At 53.9% G+C, this 23,968-nt stretch overlaps 2 protein-coding genes across 16 annotated transcripts in view; one reads left to right on the top strand and one right to left on the bottom strand.

Annotated features, from left to right (window-relative positions):
• TLE2 (TLE family member 2, transcriptional corepressor) overlaps nucleotides 1–2,686 on the top strand; it is a 35,338-nt gene extending 32,652 nt beyond the window's left edge. For all 7 annotated transcript variants that reach the window (XR_006694531.3, XM_074025305.1, XM_065536409.2 and 4 more), the window contains one exon: nucleotides 2,396–2,686. Coding sequence is in view for 6 of the 7 variants with exons in the window: in XM_074025305.1 (XP_073881406.1) it covers nucleotides 2,396–2,503 (108 nt within the window). In the remaining variant the exon portion in view is untranslated. The remainder of the gene's footprint in view (nucleotides 1–2,395) is intronic.
• Nucleotides 2,687–5,157: 2,471 nt separating this feature from the next.
• On the bottom strand, nucleotides 5,158–23,003 carry TLE6 (TLE family member 6, subcortical maternal complex member). 9 transcript variants are annotated; one of them, XM_074025306.1, is made up of 17 exons: nucleotides 22,949–23,003; nucleotides 22,304–22,411; nucleotides 20,104–20,186; nucleotides 18,730–18,775; nucleotides 18,113–18,154; nucleotides 12,804–12,866; nucleotides 12,457–12,712; nucleotides 12,321–12,343; nucleotides 11,911–11,977; nucleotides 11,726–11,802; nucleotides 11,573–11,610; nucleotides 10,392–10,644; nucleotides 9,920–10,170; nucleotides 7,556–7,697; nucleotides 6,677–6,827; nucleotides 6,229–6,305; nucleotides 5,158–5,444 (listed from the first exon to the last, which is right to left on the bottom strand). In XM_074025306.1, the coding sequence occupies exons 2-17, from the start codon at nucleotides 22,352–22,354 to the stop codon at nucleotides 5,340–5,342; spliced, it is 1,725 nt and encodes a 574-aa protein (XP_073881407.1). In that variant the 5' UTR covers nucleotides 22,355–22,411; nucleotides 22,949–23,003; the 3' UTR covers nucleotides 5,158–5,339. The 9 variants fall into 9 exon arrangements, with proteins under 9 accessions (XP_073881407.1, XP_005587545.3, XP_045235714.2 ...); XM_005587488.5 differs by having other exon boundaries at nucleotides 22,304–22,389; XM_045379779.3 differs by having other exon boundaries at nucleotides 12,321–12,337; nucleotides 22,304–22,389.
• Nucleotides 23,004–23,968: the final 965 nt, after the last annotated feature.

Raw genomic sequence — 23,968 nt, 5'->3', positions numbered from 1 at the left:
TACTGAAGCCGAGGTTGGAATTTCAGCCGGAGGGCCTCGCCTCATCTGCCTGTAGCCTGTTGGTTTTTCTAAAATATAGTTGCAGTAAGATGCATATAACATAAAATTTAAAATTTGCCGGCCGGGCACGGTGGATCACGCCTGTAATCCCAGCACTTTGGGAGGCCGAGGTGGGTGGATCACAAGGTCAGGAGATCAAGACCATCCTAACACGGTGAAACCCCGTCTCTACTAAAAAAATACAAAAGAATTAGCCGGGCGTGCTGGCGGGCGCCCGTAGTCCCAGCTACTCAGGAGGCTGAGGCAGGAGAATGGTGTGAACCTGGAAGGCCCAGCTTGCAGTGAGCCGAGATCGTGCCACTGCACTCCAGCCTGGGCGATAGAGCGAGACTCCGCCTCAAATAAATAAATAAAAATAAAATTTGCCTTTTTTTTTTTTTGGAGACAGAGTCTTGCTCTATCTCCCAGGCTGGAGTGCAGTGGCAATCTTGGCTCACTGCAACCTCCATCTCCTGGGTTCAAGCCACTCTCCTGCCTCAGCCTCCTGCGTAGCTGGGATTACGGACATGCACCACCATGCCTGGCTAATTTTTGTATTTTTAATGGAGATGAGGTTTCACCATGTTGTCTAGGCTGGTCTCAAACTTCTGACCTCAGGTGATCTGCCTGCCTTGGCCTCTCAAAGTGTTGGGATTACAGGCGTGAGCCACTGCGCTGAGCTGTTTTTCAAATTTTATATCCCCATCAGCAATGATCAAGGTTTTAAAATTGTCTGCATCCTCACCAACACTTGTTATTGGCTGTCTTTTTAATGATGCCCGTCCTGGTTGGTAAAGTTTTTTTTTTTTTTTGAGACGGCGTCTCGCTGTGTCTCCCAGGCTGGAGTGCAGTGGCGCGATCTCGGCTCACTGCAACCTCGGCCTCCCGGGTTCAAGTGATTCTCCTGCCTCAGCCTCCCGAGTAGCTGGGACTACAGGCACCCGCCACCACGTCCAGCTAATTTTTTGTATTTTTTAGTAGAGACGAGGTTTCACCGTGTTAGCCAGGATGGTCTTGATCTCCTGACCTCATGATCCACCCACCTCGGCCTCCCAAAGTTTCGGGATTACAGGCGTGAGCCACCATGGCCGGTGTTTTTGTTGTTTTTTGACATGGAGTCCTGCTTTGTTGCCCAGCCTGGAGTGCGATGGCATGATCTCAGCTCACTGCAGCCTCCACCTCCTGGATTGAAGCAATTCTCCTCCCTCAGCTTCCCAAGTAGCTGGCATTACATGTGTCCACCCCCATGCCTGGCTAAGTTTTGTATTTTTAGCAGAGACAGGGATTCCCCATGTTGGCCAGGCTGGTCTGGAACTCCTGACGTGCTGAGACGACGGGCGTGAGCCACTGTGCCCGGCCCAGTTTTTATATTTTTAAAGGGTTGTAAGAAAAAAATCCCAGAATATGTGACACAGACTTATTTAGACTTTAGGCAAAGCCTAAAATATTTACCAGGCCCTTTGTGAAGTTTGCCAATCCCTGGTCTAGGCCATCGCCTTGGCCCTCTGCTGTGCTGTGTGACATCATGCCTGGTTCACACCCACTCTGAGCGTCTCAGAAAGGGCAGCACTTCAGTTCCATCTCTCTTGGTATTGAGGGAATGGAGGCCCTGCTCTGCCTATCAGACTTAGCTCCAAAGCACCTGTCTCTAGAAAACAGGTCACTCTTGGGAGGCCGAGACAGGCAGATCACAAGGTCAGGAGATCAAGACCATCCTGGCTAACACGGTGAAACTCCATCTCTACTAAAAAATACAAAAAACTAGCCGGGCGAGGTGGTGGGAGCCTGTAGTCCCAGCTACTCAGGAGGCTGAGGCAGGAGAATGGCGTGAACCCGGGAGGCGGAGCTTGTAGTGAGCTGAGATCCAGCCACTGCACTCCAGCCTGGGCGACAGAGCAAGACTCCGTCTCAAAAAAAAAAAAAAAAAAAAAAAGAGGTCACTCAGCCAGGCGTAGTGGCTCACACCTGTCATCCCAGCATTTCGGGAGGCAGAGGCAGTGGATCACCTGAGGTCAGGAGTTCCAGACCAGCCTGGACAACATGGGGAAACCCTGTCTGTAGTAAAAATACAAAAACTGGCCGGGCATGGTGGCAGGCACCTATAATCCCAGCTACTCCGGAGGCTGAGGCAGGAGAATGTCTTGAACCCAGGAGGCGGAGGTTGCAGTGAGTCGAGACCACGCTGCTTTACTTTAGCCTGGGTGACAAGAGCAAAACTCCATCTCAAAAAAAAGGAAATGCGTCACTCAGTAGGCAACTCCTGGCCTATTCCCGACTCCGCCCCAGCCTTGCCCACACACCCATCTGTGGAGACCATGCCTCACCGTGCCCTTTTCTCTCCCCCTTCCCTTGGCAGTCCAAGGAGTCATCCTCAGTCCTGAGTTGTGACATCTCCAGGAATAACAAATACATCGTGACAGGCTCGGGGGACAAGAAGGCCACCGTGTATGAGGTGGTCTACTGAGATATGACCCCCCCTTCCTGTACCCGAACTCCGGACTCCTAGGGGAAGCAGCAGCCACCTCGCAGCCCTGCCTAGGAACCGTTCATCCCACTGCTCTCTGGCCAACAGCTTCACACCTTCCCCTGCTGCATGTGGGGGCCGATGGGCAGAGGACCTTGGTAGAAATAAAATGTATTTATCACATCCGCATTTCTCTCTCGGGCTGGGGAACCGGTGATCATTGCTTCTCTTGGGCACGGTTACTGAGAGGTGACCATGTCCTGGGAATCATACATAATGAGAATTCATTCTGGGGCAGGCGCGGTGGCTCACGTAATCCCAGCACTTTGGGAGACCGAGGTGGGCGGATCATGAAGTCAGGAGATCGAGATCATCCTGGCTAACACGGTGAAACCCTGTCTCTACTAAAAACACAAAAAATGTGGCGGGCGCCTGTAGTCCCAGCTACTCGGGAGGCTGAGGCAGGAGAATGACGTGAACCCAGGAGGCGGAGCTTGCAGTGCAGAGGCCGAGATCGTGCCACTGCACTCTAGCCTGGGCGACAGAGTAAGAATCAAAAAAAAAATTCTGCAGGATATTCAGAGGTGTCTGCCTGGTGTGTGAGAGTCATTCCGAGACACAAGAGTTGCCTTGGGAGGATGGTTTAGATGCTACTGTATAACAAGTAGCCCCCTAGTCTCTGGGTTGACACGTTGATTTCTTGCTCATGCCCACATGGTATACAGGGCTCTACTCCAGGCAGTCACTCAGGCCTCCAGGTAGAAATTTTGAGACAGTCCCACTCTGTGGCCCAGGCTGGAGTACAATGGTACCATCTCAGCTCACTGCATCTCACCTCCGCCTCCTGGGCTCAAACAATTCTCCTGCCTCAGCCTCCCGAGTAGCTAGGATGGCAGAAATACTACCACATGCAGCTAATTTTTGCATTTTTTTTTTTTTTTTTTTGAGACGGAGTCTCGCTCTGTCGCCCAGGCTGGAGTGCAGTGGCCAGATCTCAGCTCACTACAAGCTCCGCCTCCCGGGTTTACGCCATTCTCCTGCCTCAGCCTCCCGAGTAGCTGGGACTACAGGCGCCCGCCACCTCGCCCAGCTGGTTTTTTGTACTTTTTAGTAGAGACGGGGTTTCACCGGGTTAGCCAGGATGGTCTTGATCTCCTGACCTCGTGATCCGCCCGTCTCGGCCTCCCAAAGTGCTGGGATTACAGGCTTGAGCCACCGCGCCCGGCCAATTTTTGCATTTTTATTAGAGACGGGGTTTCACCACGTTGGCCAGGCTGGTTTCGAACTCCTAACCTCAGGTGATCGACCCACCTCAACCTCCCAAAGTGCCTAGATTACAGGCAGGAGCCACTGCGCCCAGCCTGGAATTTTAAGGCAGGGTCTCGCTCTGATGCCCAGCCTGGAGTGCTGTGGTACAATCACAGCTCACCTCAACCTCCTGGGCTCAAGCAATCCTTCCGCCTCAGCCTCCCAAGTACCCAGGACTATAGTCATGTACCACCACCATGCCTGGTTAAGTTATTTTAGAGATGGGTTCTCACTATGCTGCCCAGGCTGGTCTCAAACTCCTGGGCTCAAGTGATCTGCCCACATTGGCCTCCCAAAGTACTGGTTTTACAGGCATGAGCCACTCTACCTGGCCAACACATTATCTTTTTTGAGACAGGGTCTTGCTGTCGCCCAGGCTGGAGTGCAGTAGTGCGATCTCACTTCACTGCAACCTCTGCCTACTGGGCTCAAGAGATTCTCCTGTCTCAGCCTCCTGAATAGCTGGGATTACAGGCACACACCACCACGCCCAGCTAATTTCTGTATTTTTAGTAGAGATGGGGTTTTACCATATTGGCCAGGCTGGTCTCAAACACCTGACCCCAGGTGATCTGTCCACCTCGGCCTCCCAAAGTGCTGGGATTACAGACATGAGCTACCGCACCCAGTCCCAAGACCCTATCGAAAAAACAAAAAAATTATCCCAAGATTCAGCCTAAGTACAAGGGGTAGGGGGAAAAAAGGGCAGAGCAGATAGCTATTCAGAGTATAGCCAAATTTCCTGTGAGATTCTTAGAAACTTTTTTATAAGACAGAGTCTTGCTCTGTCACCAGGCTGGAGTGCAGTGGCACGATCTCAGCTCACTGCAACCTCCGTCTCCCGGGTTCAAGCGATTCTCCTGCCTCAGCCGCCCAAGTAGCTGGGACTACAGACACCCGCCATCATGCCCAGCTGATTTTTGTATTTGTAATAGAGATGGGGTTTCACCATGTTGGCCAGGATGGTCTCGATCTCTTGACCTCATGATCTGCCCCCCTCAGCCTCCCAAAGTGCTGGGATTACAGGCATGAGCCACCACATCTGGCATCTACAAAAAAATTAGCCGGGCGTGGTGGTGCACATCTGTAGTCTCAGCTACTCAAGAGGCTAAGGCAGGGGGATGGCTTGAGACCAGGAGTTGGAGAGGCTGCAATGAATAATGATGGCACCATCACATTCCAGACTGCATGACAGAGTGAGATCCTGCCTCAAAAAAAAAAAAAAAAAAAAAAAGGCTTAGAGCCACAGGCTGGATGAAGTCCTTTCAGATTTCCAAAAGTTGAACAGGGACGGGACGGGATGGGAAGGCCCCTTTCCCTTCAGAGGACAGGACACGTCCACTCTCTGCCTTTCCCGGGTGCTTTATTACAGGTGACGGCGGTCAGTCTGTACACCACAGACTGGATTGTGCGATGCCATAGAAGATCCTTCCCACTTCCCTCCACCATGACCCCCCCTGATTGGGGGAAAAAAAAAAAAAGGTGGATGCAAAGAGGAGCCGGAGTTGGATGACAGCAGCGAGGCCCCTCAGTAGGTGATCTGGTACACGGAGGCGTGCTCCCCGGAGCCTGTGACAATGAAGCGGTTGTTGGAAGAGATGTCACAGCACGTGATTGGGGACGTCTCGGGCACCTGGAGGGGGGCAGTGGGCAGTGAACTGGGGTAGGGCTTACACACCCCTGGTGTCTACCCGTTAACTCAAGCATGAAGCATCGTCTCTTCGAAGACAGACAAGGTCCTGCTCTGTTGCCCAGGTGGGAGTGCAGTGGTACAATCTCAGCTCACTGCAGCCTTGACTTCCTGGACTCGAGCAATCTTCCTGCCTCAGCCTCCCAAGTAGCTGGGACCACAGGTGCACACCACCACACTCAGCTAATTATCATTTTATTTTTTGAGACGGAGTCTCGCTCTGTTGCCCAGGCTGCAGTGCAGTGGCGCAATCTCTGCTCATTGCAGGCTCTGTCTTCTGGGCTCAAGCCATTCTCCTGCCTCAGCCTCCCAAGTAGCTGGGACTACAGGTGCTCACCACCACGCCCGGCTAATTTTTTGTATTTTTAGTAGAGACGGGGATTCACCGTGTTAGCCAGGATGGTCTCAATCTCCTGACCTCATGATCCACCTGCCTCGGCCTCCCAAAGTGCTGGGATTACAGACGTGAGCCACTGCGCCCGGCTCAGCTAATTATTTTTTATAGAGATGGGGTCTCACTATGTTGGCCAGGCTGGTCTCGAACTCCTAAGCTTAAGGCATCTTCCCGCATCAGCCTCCCAAAATGCTTGGATTAAAGCCATGAGCCACCACACCTGGCTAATTTTTAAACTGTTTGTAGAGACAGTGTCTTGCTGTGTTGCCCAGGCTGTAAACATGGTCCCTTTGGGGCCAGCCCCCAGGTCCTGCCCCCAGCCCATCGCAGTACCTGGAACACTTTTGTCCCTGTTGGCATGCTGTAGACACCAAGGAAGTCGTCCATCCCAACGCTTGCCCACCACTGGCCTGGGAGAAATGGGGACACCAGCAGCTGAAGGTGGGGGGAGGACCACGCTGGGGGCAGGGGGGCGGGGATGGGGGAGAAGGACCATGCTGGGGGCAGGGGGGCGGGGGTGGGGGAGAAGGACCACGCTGGGGGCAGGGAGTCAAGGGGGAAGGGCCATGGGGAGGGGGGAAGGGCCATTGTGGGGGCAAGGGCCATGGGGTGGGGAGGGCACAGGCACCCACCTCCTTCCCTCCCTCATCCCCAGGCAACAGCATCCCCAAAACTTGTTTCTGCTACAGATGGGTTCTGAGGTGTCCTAGAGGGTTGGGTGGGGTCTTGTGGGAGGCTGGGGGCTGCAGGGGAGTCCCCCCACCTTCCACCAGCTGCTTACCAAAGGGGGAGAACTTGGTGCTCAGGATGACGCTGTCTTTCTGTCCCACCATGTGCCGCTGGCTCCCGCTGGTGCTCTGCAGCCACTGCTGGCCATTGGCCATGCCCAGCAGCAGCCAGTCCTCCTGGGGGCTGTGGGACAGGCTCATTATCTGGGTAATGGGCAATGGGGAGGGAGGAACCTGGTTAGGTCCCAGCCTGGCCCAGGAAGCAGGCAGGAGCCTGGGGACCTACCCTGGAGGCCGAGTGACTGACCCCTTTCTAGCTGTGCAGCCCTGGGACAAGCAACTTCCTATCTGTGCCTCAGTTTGTTGGTCTGTAAAATGGAGAGTCTTCCCTACTTTGCACCCAATATAGCATGAGTGTTTGAGATGCAGTCTCGCTCTGTTGCCAGGCTGGAGTACAAAGGTATGATCTTGGCTCACTGCAACCTCCGCCTCCCGGGGTTCAAGCGATTCTCCTGCATCAGCTTCCCGGGAAGCTGGGATTACAGGCATGCACCACCACGCCCGGCTAATTATTCTGTATTTTTTAGTAGAGACGGGGTTTCACCATGTTGGTCAGGCTGGTCTTGAACTTCTGACCTAAAATGATCCGCCTACCTTAGCCTCCCAAAGGGCTGAGATTACAGGTGTGAGCCTCCGTGTCCAGCCCTCATTTTTGTATTTTTAATAGACATGGGGTTTCATTATGTTGGCCAGGCTGGTCTCAAACTCCCGACCTCAGGAGATCCACCCGCCCTCAGGAGATCCACCCGCCTCGGCCTCCCAAAGTGCTAGGATTACAGGCATGAGCCACCGTGCCCGGCCTCAACCTCATTTTTTAATGTGAGGACCAGAGGATGCCTGGCCGAGCAGACCCCATCCCAGCCTCCACGCACCTGAGACTCAAATTGGTACTCCAGAGGCTTCATGATGGTCCTCTGGTCCCAGCACCGCAGATAGGCATCCAGCCCCCCAGTCCAGATGTTGTAGCCCTTGACCACCATACTCTTGACTCCATCAGGGTAACCTGTGAGGTCCCTGGCAGAAGGGACATCGGGAGGCAATCAGGCCAAGACTCTGAGGTTTGGGCCCCCAGAAACACCAGTCACTACATTTGGGCATGAAAAGGACGGTGCCACCACCCACAAATCTCTGCCTTCACAGAGTATCAAAGTTGGCAGAAAATGGACACAGGATCTAGTGCCGGCCCCTTGCAGCCCTCAGTCTCCCTTCTCCATCCACCTGGGCCTCCCCTTGGTCTCACCCAGGCCTCCCCTTGCCTCTTTTATCCTGAATCTACCCAAGTTCTGAGGCAGGTCTACAGGAATCCCTTCAAGCAGGGAAGGGGAATAGTGGTGGACGGGTGGTGTGCTGTATTTTACGTCAGTCATTGCTTCCTGCAAACATGCTGATAGATATTTTATATATTATATACATATTTTACATGTATTTTTTAGATGGAGTCTCGTTTTGTTGCCCAGGCTGGAGTGCAGCAGCACGATCTCGGCTCACTGCAACCTCTGCCTCCCGGGTTCAAGTGACTTTAGCACCTCAGCCTCCCGAGTAGCTGAGATTACAGGAATGGACCACCACGCCTGACTAATTATGTATTTTTAGTAGAGATGAGGTTTCTCCATGTTAGGCTGGTCTCAAATTCCTGACCTCAGGTGATCTGCCTGCCTCGGCCTCCCAAAGTGCTGGGATTATAGGCATGAGCCACCGTGCCTGGCATGCATGTGTATATATACACATACACACATATACATGTGTATATATGTATGTATGTGTATATATGCATATATATGTGTGTGTATATATATGTGTGTGTGTGTGTGTGTGTGTGTATATATATATATATTTTTTTGAGATGGAGTCTCATTTTATTGCCTAGTTTGGAGTGTAGCAGCATGATCTCAGCTAACTGCAACCTCTGCCTCCTGGATTCAAGCAATTTTAGTGCCTCAGCCTCCTAAGTGGCTGGGATTACAGGTGTGTGCCACCACACCTGGCTAATTTTTGCATCTTTAGTAGAGATGAGGTTTCACCATGTTGGTCAGGCTGGTCTCGAACTCCTGACCTCAGGTGATCCACCCACCTCAGTCTCCCAAAGTGCTGGGATTACAGACGTGAGCCACTGCGCCCAGCCTGTTATATATAATATATACATATTATATATATGTTGTTTTCTTTTTTTTGAGACGGAGTCTCGCTCTATCGCCCAGGCTGGAGTGCAGTGGCACAGATCTCAGCTCACTGCAAGCTCCGCCTCCCGGGTTCAAGCGATTCTCCTGCCTCAGCCTCCTGAGTAGCTGGGACTACAGGCGCCCACCACCACGCCCGGCTAATTTTTTTGTATTTTTAGTAGAGACAGGGTTTCACCGTGTTAGCTAGGATAGTCTTGATCTCCTGACCTCGTGATCTGCCCACCTTGGCCTCCCCCAAAGTGCTGGGAATACAGGTGTGAGCCACTGTGCCCGGCTAATTTATATATACATTTTTTTTCTTTTTTTTGATACGGAGTCTTGCTCTGCCGCCCAGGCTGGAGTGCAATGGCCGGATCTCAGCTCACTGCAAGCTCCGCCTCCCGGGTTCACGCCATTCTCCTGCCTCAGCCTCCCGAGTAGTTGGAACTACAGGCACCCGCCACCACACCCAGCTAGTTTTTTTGTATTTTTTAGTAGAGACGGGGTTTCACTGTGTTAGCCAGGATGGTCTCGATCTCCTGACCTCGTGATCCGCCCGTCTCGGCCTCCCAAAGTGCTGGGATTACAGGCTTGAGCCACCGCGCCCGGCCTATACATATTTTTAAATAGATATGGGGTCTCATTATGTTACCCAGGTTAATCTCGAACTCCTGGGCTTACGCATTTCTCCCGTCTTGACCTCCCAAAGTGCTGGATTTACATTTTCGAGGCACCACGCCTAGCCTGCTGTTTTATATTTTTACAACAAATTTGCCCTTCTAACAAGCCTTTGAATTTGGGGCTGTCACATCCTGTGTCCAGGTGGGAAAACTGAGACAGACAAAAAGTAAAATGCCCTGGCATGCAAGGAATGCAGTCCAGCCAAGAGTCAAGTCCGCACCTCCAACTTTCTCAAATGCAAGTTCAAGGGGGCAAGGGGCTTTGGCTGGGAGAGTGCTATATCCCAGGTTCAGGTGGCAGCAGGAAGGCGGGCAGAGGTGGTGGCAGGAAGGTGGGCGGAGGTGGCCACAGGAGGCTGGAAACAGGATGCTGCCCCTGCCCACCCCTCAAACACACCTGACCACACTGTGATCCCGCAGGTCCCAGATCCTGACCACGCCGTTGGTGAAGCTGGCAAAGGCCAGGTTGGCATCCAGGTTGGCGTCTAGGGCCTGGCAGTTGAGACCTGCACAGGGTAACTGCTCCTTCACGTGCAGGGAGGGCGCCGCCAGGTCCCACACACTCACGCTGGCCAGGTTGTAACCACCAGTGAGCAGGCTCCTGCTGTTTGAGGACAGCAGGCAGGTACGCAGGAAGGCCCCAGGGGTCTGTGATGGGCAGAGTCACCGTGAGCTGTCGCCCCCTGTGGCGTTCTGCCTGGACTGCTTTGCCTCATGAGAGCGAACTCCTATTCATCCTTTAGGTTCCTAGCTATTATGCCCCTTTTCCCTGGAAGCCCTCTCTCTACCATATGGGCTCTCCCAGACTCAAACCTCAAACCCCCTGTTCCCAGAAGCCCTGCACCCCAGGAAACCAAGGCTACCCTCACCTGTACAGGCAGGTGGCTCTCTGGGAACCTGTCCTCAGCCACCTGGCCAGTCAGGTTCCACACCTTGACGCCTCTTCTGCCACAGGTGAACACGTGCCGCGTGAAGCTGCTGATGGCTGTGGCGACCACGAGCTCCCCATGTGCCAAAATCCGCATCTTCTCCAGTTTGCACGGGACGGCGAGTCTCTTAGACTGCCCGGGCAAGGCATCTGGCCTCTTCCATGTATCTTCAAAGTCCTCAGGGTCCCAGGATCTTGGGAGGGGAGGCCTCGGGGTAACTGACCTGCCTGTGAGCCCCCTTTGCCCGGTGGGAGCCACACATCAAGGCCTAGAGGGGCTTCATTCTTCTTCAGATTTTGATCCCCCTCTCAAGGTCTTGTTTTACCCTCAGACTCCCCAAATGTCCTGCTCACATTCCTTCAAGTACTGTTCCTTTGCCACAGCCCTTCGTATACTTCTGCTTTCTTCCCAGACTGCTTTGCTCCAGGAGGGAGAACTCCTATTCATCCTTTAGGGTCCTAGCTACTATGCCCCTTCCCCAGAAGCTTTCTTTGCCCCATATCTGGGTTCTCCCAGCGTCACTCCACAAGGTTGCAACAATCTGCATCCAGTTCTAACACAGCTACACCCCACCCCCTTCCATGAAAATGTCTTCCCCAAATGCCTTGAGCCCGGTATTGGGGCGACAATCCTGTGAACCTAACAATGAACTTTTTTTTGAGATGGAATCTCGCTCTGTCACCCAGGCTGGAATGCAGTAGGGGTTATCTCAGCTCACTGCAAGCTCCGCCTCCCAGGTTCATACCATTCTCCTGTCTCAGCCTCCCAAGTAGCTGGGACTACAGGCGCCCGCCACCACGCCCGGCTAAGTTTTTGGATTTTTAGTAGAGACGGGGTTTCACCGTGTTAGTCAGGATGGTCTCGATCTCCTGACCTTGTGATCTGCCCGCCTCGGCCTCCCAAAGTGCTAGGATTACAGACATGAGCCACCGCGCCTGGCCTAACACTGCACTTTTCTACCCAGCCTCTGCAGCTGCTGTTGGAGAGGATGGCAGAGTAGTGATGGGAAAGGGGGAAGAAAGTCTGACACCTGTTCCCCTCTATGTGCCGGGAACAGAAGTATAGACAGGAATTCCCGCTGACCCTCACCCCGCCCAAAAGCGAACAGTGCAGACACTTACATGGACTGTAGAAACGGAGAGGCTCTTCCTGGAGGCTCCTGTAGTGGGGGGAGATCACAGCTGCCCCCAGGCTCCCCACCCATCTGTGTCCACCTCCTCTACCCCACCTGGGCCGCCTTCATGCTGGGCTACCAGCTCGGGCCTGGGTCTCACCTGGACCACACGACACCTTGTGTTCCTGTCTTGGGAACCATTGTCGGGGCTGGAGGAGGTCTCAGGTGGCCTGGGGGCTAGTCGGGAGACAAGAGGGACTAAGCGACTTGCATTGGCTCCTAAGCGCAGGCTGCCCCCGACCCCATCCCGCCTGGAGTCTGTCGGCCCCCGCCCGCTGGGATTACTGGAGGCATCTTCGGGACACGGGTCCGCTCCTGGGTCACAGGATCCCAGCGTCTTGCTTTCCTGCCCCTGGGAAATGGAAAAGTCTCATTAGGCCTGTTAGGACCAGAAACCCTCAGGGATTCCTGGGCAGCGTGCACAGGGCTTGTCAACTGCCTGGGGTCCCATCTCCGGGTCCAGGCAGAGTTGCAGAGAAGGTGTCGGGGTATAGGGTCCTGGAAGCCCTGGGCTGTGGGTCCTAGGCTGCTCCAGTATAGCCTCCTGGATCACCCAAGTGCCCCCCCGGGCGACCCGAGGGGCAGGACGGAAGGAAGGCAAATTGCACAGGAACCCCAGGTGCCTTGACCTGGGGGAGCCCAACTGTCTGCCTGGAAGCCCACCCCTCCAGGTAGGGCCGAGGTTGTTTACTCACCAGGCCTGGTGCCTGCTCTGTCTCTATGACAACGGAGAGGAGGAAGGGGACAGAGAGAGAACAGCAGAGTTCACTGCACAGCCCCTGGGATGCAGCCTGCGGCCGCCCCTTCCCTCTCAGCCTCGGGGACACTCACGTCTGTCTCTGGGCTTTGCCTTCTCATCTCGGACGCCGGCAAAAATCCGCCAGAGTTGCTCTGTCAGAGTGTCGTGCCAAAACCAAGGCTCCTTATCCCAGAACAGCTGGGTCTCCGGCTGGTCGTCCGCCTCCAGAGGCCGCCGGAGCCAGTCGGAGGACCTGGTGGCCATGATGTCCTCAAAGCTTGACTCCTGCGGGGTCTTGTTCTCCGCCTGCCGGGGCATCCCAGGGCTGACTGGTTCAGCAGGGGAGACCTGGCCCGGCAGGAACGAGGTGGTGACAGCTTTGAGGATGTACCTTCACCCAAACCTGTCCCCTCCCCTCCTAGAAGACCCAGACACCCACCTGCTCAGACTGGACACCCTGGAGTTGGCTGCAGCTCTCCACAATCTGTAAGAAGTTTCCTATCTAGAGGGAGGTTGGCAGCAAAACAGTTAAACGTTGTTGCAGTTAAGGGTTTGCAACCCTACAGCATGGTTATCCCCACCTGTCAAAGGAGGTTATCGCATCTACTTTTTTCTTTTTTTGAGACCGAGTCTCACTGCGTTGCCCAGGCGGGAATGCAGTGGCACCATCTCGGCTCACTGCAACCTCCGCCTCCCAGGTTCGAGTGAGTCTCTTGCCTCAGCTTCCTGAGTAGCTGGGATTACAGGTGCCCACCACCACGCCCAGCTAATTTTTTTATTTTTAGTAAAGATGGGTTTCACCATGTTGGCCAGGCTGGTCTTGAACTCCTGACCTCAAGTGATCTGCCCATCTCAGTCTCGCTAAGTGCTGGGATTACAGGTGTAAGCCACTACCCCCGGCCTTCATCTACTTTTTTTGGAGCTAAGATCTCACTCTGACACCCAGGCGGGAGTGCAGTGGAGCGATGACAGCTCACTGTACTCTCCACCTCCCAGGCTCAAGTGATCCTCCCATCCCTCCTAGTCAGCTCCTGAGTAGCTGGGGTTACAGGTGTGCACCACCATGCTCAGCTAATTTAAATACATTTTTTGTAGAAATGGGGGTCTCATTATATTGCCCAAGCTGGTCTTGAATTCCTGGCCTCAAGTGATCCTCCCACCTCTGCCTCCCAAAAGTGCTGGGATAACAGGTGTAAGCCACCGCACCCGGCCTACTGCACCTGGCATATATCTTTTTTTTTTTTTTTTTTGAGACAGAGTCTAGCTCTGTCGCCCAGGCTGGAGTGCAGTGGCCATATCTCAGCTCACTGCAAGCTCCGCCTCCCGGGTTTAGGCCATTCTCCTGCCTCAGCCTCCCGAGTAGCTGGGACTACAGGCACCCGCCACCACGCCTGGCTAGTTTTTTGTATTTTTTTAGTAGAGATGGGGTTTCACCGTGTTAGCCAGGATAGTCTCGATCTCCTGACCTCGTGATCCGCCCGTCTCGGCCTCCCAAAGTGCTGGGGTTACAGGCTTGAGCCACCATGCCCGGACTTTTTTTTTTTTTTTTTTTTTTTAAGACTGAGTCTCACTCTGTTGCCCAGGCAGGAGTACAGTGATGTGATCTCGGCTCACTGCAACCTTTGTCTCCCAGGTTCAAGCAATTCTCCTGCCTCAGACGCCCAAGTAGCTGGGATTACAGGTGTGTGCCACCACACCAGCTGATTTTTTTTTTTTTTTTTTTTTTTTGAAATGGAGTCTTCTCTGTCACCCAGACTGGAGTGCAGCAGTGTGATCTCGGCTCACTGCAAGCTCCACCTCCTAGGTTCATGCCATTCTCCTGCCTCAGCCTCCCGAGTAGCTGGACTACGGGCGCCCGCTACCACGCCTGGCTAATTTTTTTTTGTATTTTCAGTAGAGACGGGGTTTCACCGTGTTAGCCAGGATGGTCTCAATCTCCTGACCTCATGATCTGCCTGCCTCATCCTCCCGAAGTGCTGGGTTTACAGGTGTGAGCCACCGTACCCGGCTGATTTTTGTATTTTTAAGTAGAGCCAGGGTTTCACCATGTTGGCTAGGCTGGTCTTGAACTCCTGAGCTCAGATGATTCTCCTGCCTGGGTCTCCCAAAGTGCTGGGATTACAGGTGTGAGCCACCACACCTGTAATCCCTTTTTGGGATGTTTTAAATAGAAAACCTGCCCACCACCCTTTGCTTAAAATAGCTTCAAGCAGGCCAGGCACAGTGGGTGAAACCCCGTCTCTACTAAAAAATACAAAAAAAATATTTAGCCAGGCTTGGTGGCGGGCACCTGTAGTCCCAGCTACTTGGGAGGCTGAGGCAGGAGAATGGCAGGTACCCGGGAGGTGCAGCTTGCAGTGAGCCAAGATCGTGCCACTGCACTCCAGCCTGGGCAACAGAGCAAGACTTTGTCTCAAAAAAAAAAAAAAAAAAAAAAAGGCTTCAAGCAGCAAAACAGCATTTGCTTAAACTTTGGAAAGATACTAAGAAACTGAGGGTTGGCCGGGCACGGTGGCTCAAGCCTGTAATCCCAGCACTTTGGGAGGCCGAGACGGGCGGATCACAAGGTCAGGAGATCGAGACCAGCCTGGCTAAATACGGTGAAACCCCGTCTCTACTAAAAAATATAAAAAACTCGCCGGGTGAGGTGGCGGGCGCCTGTAGTCCCAGCTACTCGGGAGGCTGAGGCAGGAGAATGGCATAGACCCGGGAGGCGGAGCTTGCAGTGAGCTGAGATGCGGCCACTGCACTCCACCCTGGGCGACAGAGCGAGACTCTGTCTCAAAAAAAAAAAAAAAAAAAAAAAAAAAAGAAACTGAGGGTTACCTGCTGGAGAGAATTGATAGAAACAGGTCAGTAATTTTTTTTTTCTCTTTTGAGACAGTCTTGCTCTGTCTTCTCCATGTTGACCAGGCTGGTCTCGAACTCCTGACCTCAGGCGATCCGCCCGCCTCAGCCTCCCAAAGTGCTTGGATTACAGGTGTGAGCCACCGCACCCAGTCTGGTGTTTTTTATTTAAAACCAACAAACAACAATAATCAAGTCATCTGACCACTGCCAATCTCAAATTTAAATGTAGTTTCCCAGTAAACAATAAAATCTAGATCAACACCATCCAGTATACGTATAATTGGAATCATATATTAATATAGTCATGCATATGAAATGTCTAGTAGCCATGTTCAAAGTATAAAGAAACTGGCCAGGTACAATGGCTCACACCTGTAATTCCAGCACTTTGAGAGACTGAGGCGGGCGGATCACCTGAGGTCAGGAGTTCGAGACCAGCCTGGCCAACATGGAAAAACCCCGTCTCTACTAAAAATATAAAAGTTAGCCAGGTGTGGTGGCCCTGGCCCATGCCTGTAATCCCAGCTACTAGGGAGGCTGAGGCAGGAGAATGGGTAGAACCCAGGAGGCAGAGGTTGCAGTGAGCTGGGATCCTGCCACTGCACTCCAGCCTGGGAGCCAGAGCCTGATCCGTCAAAACAACCACAAAAAAAGAAAGCAAGGTGAGTGATCCCTTAAGTTTTTTCTACAAACAGGCTACCTGTCTGTTTCCTTAGTAGGAAGGCGGAGGGAGGGGCGGGGAGGGGAGATCCTCCATCGGAGCCCTGCGGGGCGCTCCAGGCTGCTGTCTGCTGGGGCAGCCAGTGATGGATTTCCCAGCTGAGCCCGCCCAGCAGCAGCAAAGCCCAGGGGAGCCCTCTCCAATTCACCCCGCCTCGTTAATGCGCAATTTACCGGCACTTTAATGCGCTCAGCATGAAAAGTGTGGCTCCCTTCTGCCTGCTAGCAGGTCCTCCCGGGGGAGAGTGGCAGGCGGGCTGGCGGAGGAGGGGGCTGTGCGCTGATGGGGATTTTAAAAGCGCAGCAAGGAGGCTGGGAAAGCCCGGAACTGGAAGCAGGGGGTGGGGGAAGCGGGCTGCCCCGGAACACAGGCCAGACTGGGCTGCCAGGGATCCTGGGGCCTCCTGCAGTGGGGGCTAGGCAAGGACCCTCCTGGGTCTGGCTCTATCCTAATTGGCTCCTTTGGGGCCCTCATTCCCTGCGTATCCCGACGCTCGGCAGTTGTGGTCAGGTTCCTCCCAAAACGCGTCCGCAATTATTCAATTATTTCTCATCACTAAGCAACCAGCATTCCACACCTGGACTGTCCTAACTGGTTCCCGGGCTTCTGTCCTCATCCCTCCCCTTCTGTCCTCTCCGCAGTAGCCAGCGCCTGTCCTCTGTCCTCTGCAGCCCTCCATGGTTCCCACCTCCCTCCCTTGGGGTTCAAGTCCAAGTCCTCCCTGAAGCTCACAGGGCACCGTGTGGCCTACCCTGCCCCCCTCCTTCTCTCACTCTGCTCCAGCCACTCGGGTCCCGTCGCAGTGCCTTCAGCACCAACACGACAGATGCCATCCTGCCTCAGGGCCTTTGCACAGGCTGTGCCCTCTGCCTGAGATATCCCTCCCATCCCAGACAGCCACACTTCCTCTTTGATGTCCTTTAAGCGTCTGCTCAGATACCACCTTCTCACATGCCTTCCCCACACCCTGAATTGCAACCCTCACCCACCCTGGCCTCCCCAGTCCCCTGGGGGCTGCTCTCTTCCACCCCCCACCTTGCCCAGTCCTCACCCTCTAACACTCCATCTACCAGGCTCCACTCGCCCCAAGGGTGGAAAGCTCTGCGATGTTCTTTGCTATTTTCCTGGCTTCTACAATAGTATTTGGCAAGGAGGTGACGGATAAATATCTGTTGAATGAATAACCATGTTTTGGTTGCTTCCTGGCCCCCCTCACCCTGTTCCCTCCGCTGCCCCCCCCTCCTCCCAGGCCCTGCTAAGTTTCAGACACGGCCCTGGGCCCCTGCCAGTTACATCTGGCACAGGCGGAAAATCCTGCCAGTGCCTGGGAGAAAAGGCCAGGTGGCGGGAGGACGGGCAGGGCTGGAAGGCGTACTTCAGCTTGGGCCAGGCACCCTGGGTTGGCAGGTGGGAGCCTGGGCACCCCCCCTCCCCATGCAGAGCTCCCCTCGCTCCCATGTGCTATGGCCCCTCATTGAACACTCAGACACGCAGAGGAACACAGCGGGTGCCTGCCCCATCACGGGCTCTCTCTATCCAAAGCAACTGACCGGCATCTAGGTCGTGCAGGGGCCCAGGGAGCGGAAGGAGCAGGACTGACCCTCTCTTGGAAGAAGCTGAGACAGGACTGGAGGTGCTCCCCAAGATACGGGGCCTCCGCTAATATCATGGGGGATTCCAAGTCAGGGTATGTCCCTCCTCTGCCAGCAGTCCCCTGTGGCTCCCACCTCCCTTGGGGTCAAAGCCCAAGTCCTTCCCATGGCTCACAAGGCTCTGCATGACCTGCCCCTGTCCCCTCCCTGTCTTCACCATCGCCCCCTTTTTTTTTGAGACAGAGTCTTGCTCGGTCACCCAGGCTGGAGTGCAGTGCCACAATCTCGCCTCACTGCAATCACTACCTTCCGGGTTCAAGCTATTCTCCTGCCTCAGCCTCCCAAGTGTCTGGGACTAGAGGTGCCCGCCACCACACCCGGCTAATTTTTGTATTTTTAGTAGAGATGGGGTTTCACCATGTTGGCCAGGCTGGTCTCAAACTCCTGACCTCAAGTGATCTGCCCTCCTCAGCCTCCCAAAGTGCTCGGATTACAGGCATGAACCACTGTGCCTGGCCCCACCTCTGTCCTTTCTCATGCCTTTCACGGAGGGACAGCCGCACCCCTGAGCTCCTGGTCACCCACCTGCTTGTGATGTTCTGCCACATCCTGCTGGATCTTGTGCAGCTGCAAAGGGAAAACAGGGATCCCATCAGGAGGTGGTCTGGGTGTGAATGCTGTGTGACCCTGGGCAAGTTGCTCTACCTCTCTGGTCCCTACTCCACCCCCTGCCCCCACCTTAAAAAAATTTTTGTTTTCACCTTGTTTTCTCTTTTACTTTCATACTACGCTGATGTATGGTCCCTACTTTTTTTCTGAGAGGGAATCTTGCTCTGTCGCCTGGGCTGGAGTACAGTGTGATCTCAGTTCACTGCAACCTCTGTCTCCCGGGCTCAAACGATTCTCCTGCCTCATCTTCCCGAGTAGCCGGTATTACAGGCACCCACCACCATGCCCGGCTAATTTTTCTATTTTTAGTACAGACAGGGGCTCTACCATGTTGGCCAGGCTGGTCTCAAACTCTTGACCTCAGGTGATCCACATGCCTTGGCCTCCCAAAGTGCTGGGATTACAGGCGTGAGGCACAGTGCCTGGCTGAAAAGAGCCTCTCTAGGGAACTCAGGAGGCAGGGCTGTGAAACCACTGCTTTGGCTTGTCCCAGTGGGGCCCTCTTTGGTTGGGGCTGCCTGGGTCTGGCTCACCGAGTAGTAAATGCTCTCCAATTCCGCAGCAAAATGAGGAGAAAACCTGAGGGGGAAAGAGGAGAGGCTGGAAGACCTGTGACTTCAGGACCCCTTCCCCAGAGTAAGCCCCGCCCTCAACCCCTAGGGAGGGTCTCAACGAAGCTGGAAGGCATTGGCTCCCGAAGCCAAATTTAAGGCAGTGTCAAGAAGTTCAATAAAGATTTTAATGCAGTATATTCTTTTCCTTTTTTTTTTTTGAGACAGTCTCTCGTCACCCAGGCTAGAGTGTAGTGGCACGGTCTCGGCTCACTGCAACCTCTGCCTCCCGGGTTCAAGAGATTCTCCCACCTCAGCCTCCCAAGTAGCTGGGATTACAGGCACCCACCACCACGCCCAGCTAATTTTTTATTTTTAATGGTGAAAGTGTTTCACCATGGTGGCCAGGCTGGTCTCAAACTCCTGACCCCAGGTGATCGCCCACCTTGGACTCCCAAAGTGCTGGGATTACAGGCATGAGCCACCGCGCCCCACCCTGCCACTTTCTTCAATTTCTTTTTTTGAAACAGAATCTCACCCTGTTGCTCGGGCGAGGGTGCAGTGGTACAGTCATGGCTCACTGCAGCCTCCAACTCCTGGGCTCAGATGATCCTCCTGCCTCAGTCTCCTGAGTAGCTGGGACTACAGGTATGCACCACCACACTCAGATTTTTATTTTTTAAGATATGGTGCCTCACTATGTTGCCAAGGCTGGTATTAAACTCCGGGCTCAAGCGATCCTCCTGCCTCTGCCTCCCAAAGTGCTGGGATTACAGGTACAAACCATTGCACCCAGCCCATGCAGTATATATATATATATACATATTTTTTTTTTTTGAGACGGAGTCTCACTCTGTAGCCTAGGCTAGAGTGCAGCGGTGTGAACACGGCTCACTGCAATCCTCCGCCTCCTGGGTTCAAGAGATTCTCCTGCCTCAGCTGGGATTACAGGCACCCGCCACCACGCCTGGCTAATTTTTGTATTTTTTGTAGAGACAGGCTTTTACCATGTTGGCCAGGTTGATCTCGAGCTCCTGACCTCAAGGGATCCGCCCGCCTCTGCCTCCCAAAGTACTGGGATTGCAGGTGCGAGCCACCACACCCAGCCATTGCAGTATTTTTCAACAATAAAATTGAATGCCAACAAATCCATGTTGCACAGGAAAATCAACATATGAAACGAAAGCTGGGATGGATATTGCTGGGTTCTCCACGCTGGGTATCCGCATGGCTTCCTGTTCCTGAGCCTGTCTCTTGGGCCAGCAGTTTCTAGACCACTCACTAGGACCCCAAGGAGAGAGGCCAGGTGGGACCCCTTCCCAGCGTGGGACCGCCAGCCCCTGGAATTGCTCTCACCTGGGGAATTGCTTGAGCCGATTTAGAATGCCTTGATAATTCAGTGGTGGAGAGCTCTCAGAGTTCGAGATCCCAGGATGGGGCTGGAAAGGTCAAAGCAAGGTTACATAAAACTTACAATGCCCTGGCCGGGCGCGGGTGGCTCACGCCTGTAATCCCAGCACTTTGGGAGGCTGAGACGGGCGGATCACGAGGTCAGGAGATCGAGACCATCCTGGCTAACACGGTGAAACCCTGTCTCTACTTAAAAAAAAAAAAAATACAAAAAACTAGCCGGGCGCGGTGGCGGGCGCCTGTAGTCCCAGCTTCTCGGGAGGCTGAGGCAGGAGAATGGCGTGAAACCGGGAGGCGGAGCTTGCAGTGAGCCCAGATTGTGCCACTGCACTCCAGCCTGGGTGACAGAGCGAGACTATCTCAAAACAAAAAAACAAAAAAAAAAACTTACAATGCCCCAAACACTCAAGACCCCAGGTCTCCATCTCAACCAGAGTATAGGTATTAGGTTGATGCAAAAGTAATTGTGGTTTTTGTTTTTGTTTTTGAAACCAAGTCTTGCTGTCACCTAGGCTAGAGTGCAGGGGCACAATCTCAGCTCACTGCAACATCTGCCTCCCAGGTTCAAGTGATTCTCCTGCCTCAGCCTTCCTAGTAGCTGGGATTACAGACGCCTCCCACCATGCCTGGCTAATTTTTGTATTTTTAGTAGAGATGGGGTTTCACCATCTTGGCCAGGCTGATCTCAACCTCCTGACCTCGTGATCCACCCGCCTCGGCCTCCCAAAGTGCTAGAATTACAGGCATGAACCACTGCGCCCGTCCTCTTATTTCAGTACCTGAAAGAGCATCTTCCATTTTGCACTTTGGCCTAAAGTCTAAAATATTCACCACATTCTTGTGATGAAAATAGAAGCACAAAATATTTTTAAAAATAAAAGGCCAGGCAAGGTGGTTCACGCCTGTAATCCCAGCACTTTGGGAGGCCGAGGTGAGCAGATCACCTGAGGTCAGGAGTTTGAGACAAGTCGAGGCAACTCAGCAAAACCCTGTCTCTACTAAAAATACAAAAATTAGCCGGGCATGGTGGCACACACCTGTAATCCCAGCTACTGGGGAGGTTGAGGCAGGAGAATCATTTGAACCTGGGAGGTGGAGGTTGCAGTGAGCCAAGATCGTGCCACTGCACTCCAGCCTGGGCGACAAGAGCAAGACTCAATAAAATAAAGTCTCTTGGCCAGGTGCAGTGGCTCACGCCTGTAATCCCAGCACTTTGGGAGGCTGAGGTGGGCAGATCACGAGGTCAGGAGCTCAAGACCAGACTGGCCAACATGGCGAAACCCCATCTCTACTAAAAATACAAAAAAAAAACTGGTGGTCATGGTGGCAGGTGCCTGTAGTCCCAGCGACTCGGGAGGTGAGGCAGGAGAATCACTTGAACCCGGGAGGCGGAGGTTGCGGTGAGCCGAGATTGCGCCATTGCACTCCAGCCGAGGTGACAGTGTGAGACTCCGTCTCAAAAACAATAAAGTCATAAAGTCTCAAAACAAAATATTCCTCATCTGACCCCTTTACAAAAAAGAGAGTTTGCTCAGCCCTGAGAGCCTAAATTTACAAATGGTCATCTCTGGGACATAAAGTACAGGGAGCCCGGATTGCTTGTAAAATATTAACCAAATACGTGCTGTGTTCCTGTGTTTTTTATCACGTATGTGATTAGAAGCTACATTTTTTTTAAAGATGGGATCTCACTTTGTCACCAAGGCTGAAGTGCAATGCCTCAAACTCCTTGGGCTCAAGCGAAGCCTCTGCCTCAGCCTCCTGGGTAGCTACAACTACAGGCAGGCCCATGTCACTAGGCCCAGCTGATTCTTTTAATTGTTTTTGTAGAGACGGGGGTCTCATTACGTTGTCCAGGCTGGTCTCAAACTCCTGGGCTCAAATGATCCTCCTACCTCGGCCTCCCAAAATGTTGAGATCACAGTTGTGAGCCACTGTGTCCAGCCTACACTTAATTTTTTTAAAAAAAAAAAAGGCTCCTTGGCACCTGTCTTGAATGTAGCAGTGACCGGTATTGTCTTCAGCTGTGAGGCCTGGACGAGGCCAGCCCAGGTCACAGGTGGATACAGGATGAGAAAGGGGCAGAACCTCATTGGGCTGAGCTGGGTTTCCCTTGAGGGCTGATCCCACCCCATGCCCTCCTCACCGAAGTGCCTTTCGGGGGGCTTTTGGGGCTAGGCTGGTCCCTAGAGGTCATCTTCAGGCAGTAGCCTCCAGGACTTTAGCCAAAGTCTAAAACAAGGAGACAGCAGGTCTTGAAGGACAGAAAATAAGGCAGTGTCAGGGAGGGAGCCACCCCTTACCCCACCTGCACCTCCCGGTTTGGTAAGTCTCCAGGGCCCCAGTCCTGCGGTTCCCCCATGCGTTCCCTAGGTCCCGTCCTCACTTATCAATGCCTCCAGCTGCCCAGATTCGTGGGGCCGGGGACCCAGAAAGAACTGAACCCTGCCTCCCAGGCCTCACCCTAGGAGGTTGGGGTGGATGGTGCACATACACTCCCTGCTGGGGGAGCCCAGGGAAGGTCACCAAAGCTCAACCTTAGTTTTGAGACAATTTCCTAAAGTGCAGGGAGATCACTAGAAAGGGGTTTTGAAGGATGAATAGGAGTTAGCCAGGTGCATTAGGCGGAATTCATCGGACAGAAGAAACGACTTCCCTCCACCTGCATCCCAGCTGCAGCACCAAGCTCCTTCCTTGCCTCAGTCCTGCCCTTCCACACCCCTGCAGCCCCTTCCCCGGCCCGGGAATCTTGGAGTCCCCCCAACCCCCAGGAAAACGCCTGGCAACTCACGTCCCTCACAGGGCGGAAGCTGCCGAGGTCAGCCAAGTTCAGGCCAAGAGGAAACTCCTCCTTCCCCCACCGGGGGCCATTTGACCCATCGGGCCCCGCCTTGTCCCGCCCTGTCCCTGCCCCGTCCCGCCCAGGCCCCACCCAGCCGCCACCTGGACCGCGAAGCGGATCAATGAAGGCGCAGTAGCTGCACGTGGGTTCGGGCTCGGGGTGGGCAGGCATCTGGCGGCGCTGGCCAATCGTGAGGCCGTTTGCGCACGTGGGTCGCGTACGCCCTCCCTGATTGGCCGGCTCTCCCCGGCTGCCGGCCAAGCTGTCACTCAGCGAGCCGGGAGCCTCCGCTTAACCCTTTCGGTCCCGCTGCCGGGAAGGGCGGAATTGCAGAGCTCTAGGCAATTTGGGGTCCCAGCGGGGGCGGGGATATTTAGGAGGGCGTGGGGCTTGAGGCTCGGAGGGTGGAACTTGGGGAAGGATAGGTGGCGAGTAGTTGCATTGTTTTACTCATTTTTAGCCTTGTCCGGAAGTGGCTTACGGCTGGAAGTGAGGAGTGGGAGGTGGGTGGGGTCAATCTTTAGCGCTCTCACCCCAATGCTTAGATACGGGCTAATTATATTTTCCTCAATATTAAATAACGTGCAATGCAAACGAAGCTTCTAGTTCTCTTTCGGGAGCCAACTTACTGGGTTCCCTTGATGGTCTTAGCCCCGGGCTATGCATTTATCATATTGGAGCTCCCAGCCCAGTGACAAAGGCTCTGAGAGCAGAAAGCCGGACAGCAGAGGCCCTGAGGCTGGTACCGTATTGCCAGATCCAAGCCCGGGGTGGGAGAGAGTGGTGGGTATTCCAGATGGAGGGAATAGTGGAAGCTCTCAGGCAGAGCTGGGCTGGTTACAGGAGAAGACCGGGAGGCTAACGGGGCTGCGTGCACTCCGAACACGCCTGGGATGATTTCAGAGAGGTAAGTGGGTTGCTACAGAGCGAGAGAAACCTGCTATGTGGGGTGGTGGGGATAGGGGTAAG

Source organism: Macaca fascicularis, chromosome 19 (assembly GCF_037993035.2).
Source record: "Macaca fascicularis isolate 582-1 chromosome 19, T2T-MFA8v1.1".
NCBI classification, from domain to species: Eukaryota; Metazoa; Chordata; class Mammalia; order Primates; family Cercopithecidae; genus Macaca; species Macaca fascicularis.
Note: the sequence above shows the minus strand (reverse complement) of the source record. Positions and strands in the feature narration are given on the sequence as shown.

Coding starts and splice junctions, on each gene's coding strand:
- TLE6 (XM_065536410.2), bottom strand. CDS start 22,354: ATGACCTCTAGGGACCAGCCTAGCCCCAAAAGCCCCCCGAAAGGCACT. Junction 11,978..12,320: donor CAGAGCAGGCACCAGGCCTG/GTGAGTAAACAA, acceptor TCCATTTCCCAG/GGGCAGGAAAGCAAGACGCT. Junction 10,645..11,572: donor TCTCCGTTTCTACAGTCCAT/GTAAGTGTCTGC, acceptor TCCCCTCCCAAG/ATCCTGGGACCCTGAGGACT.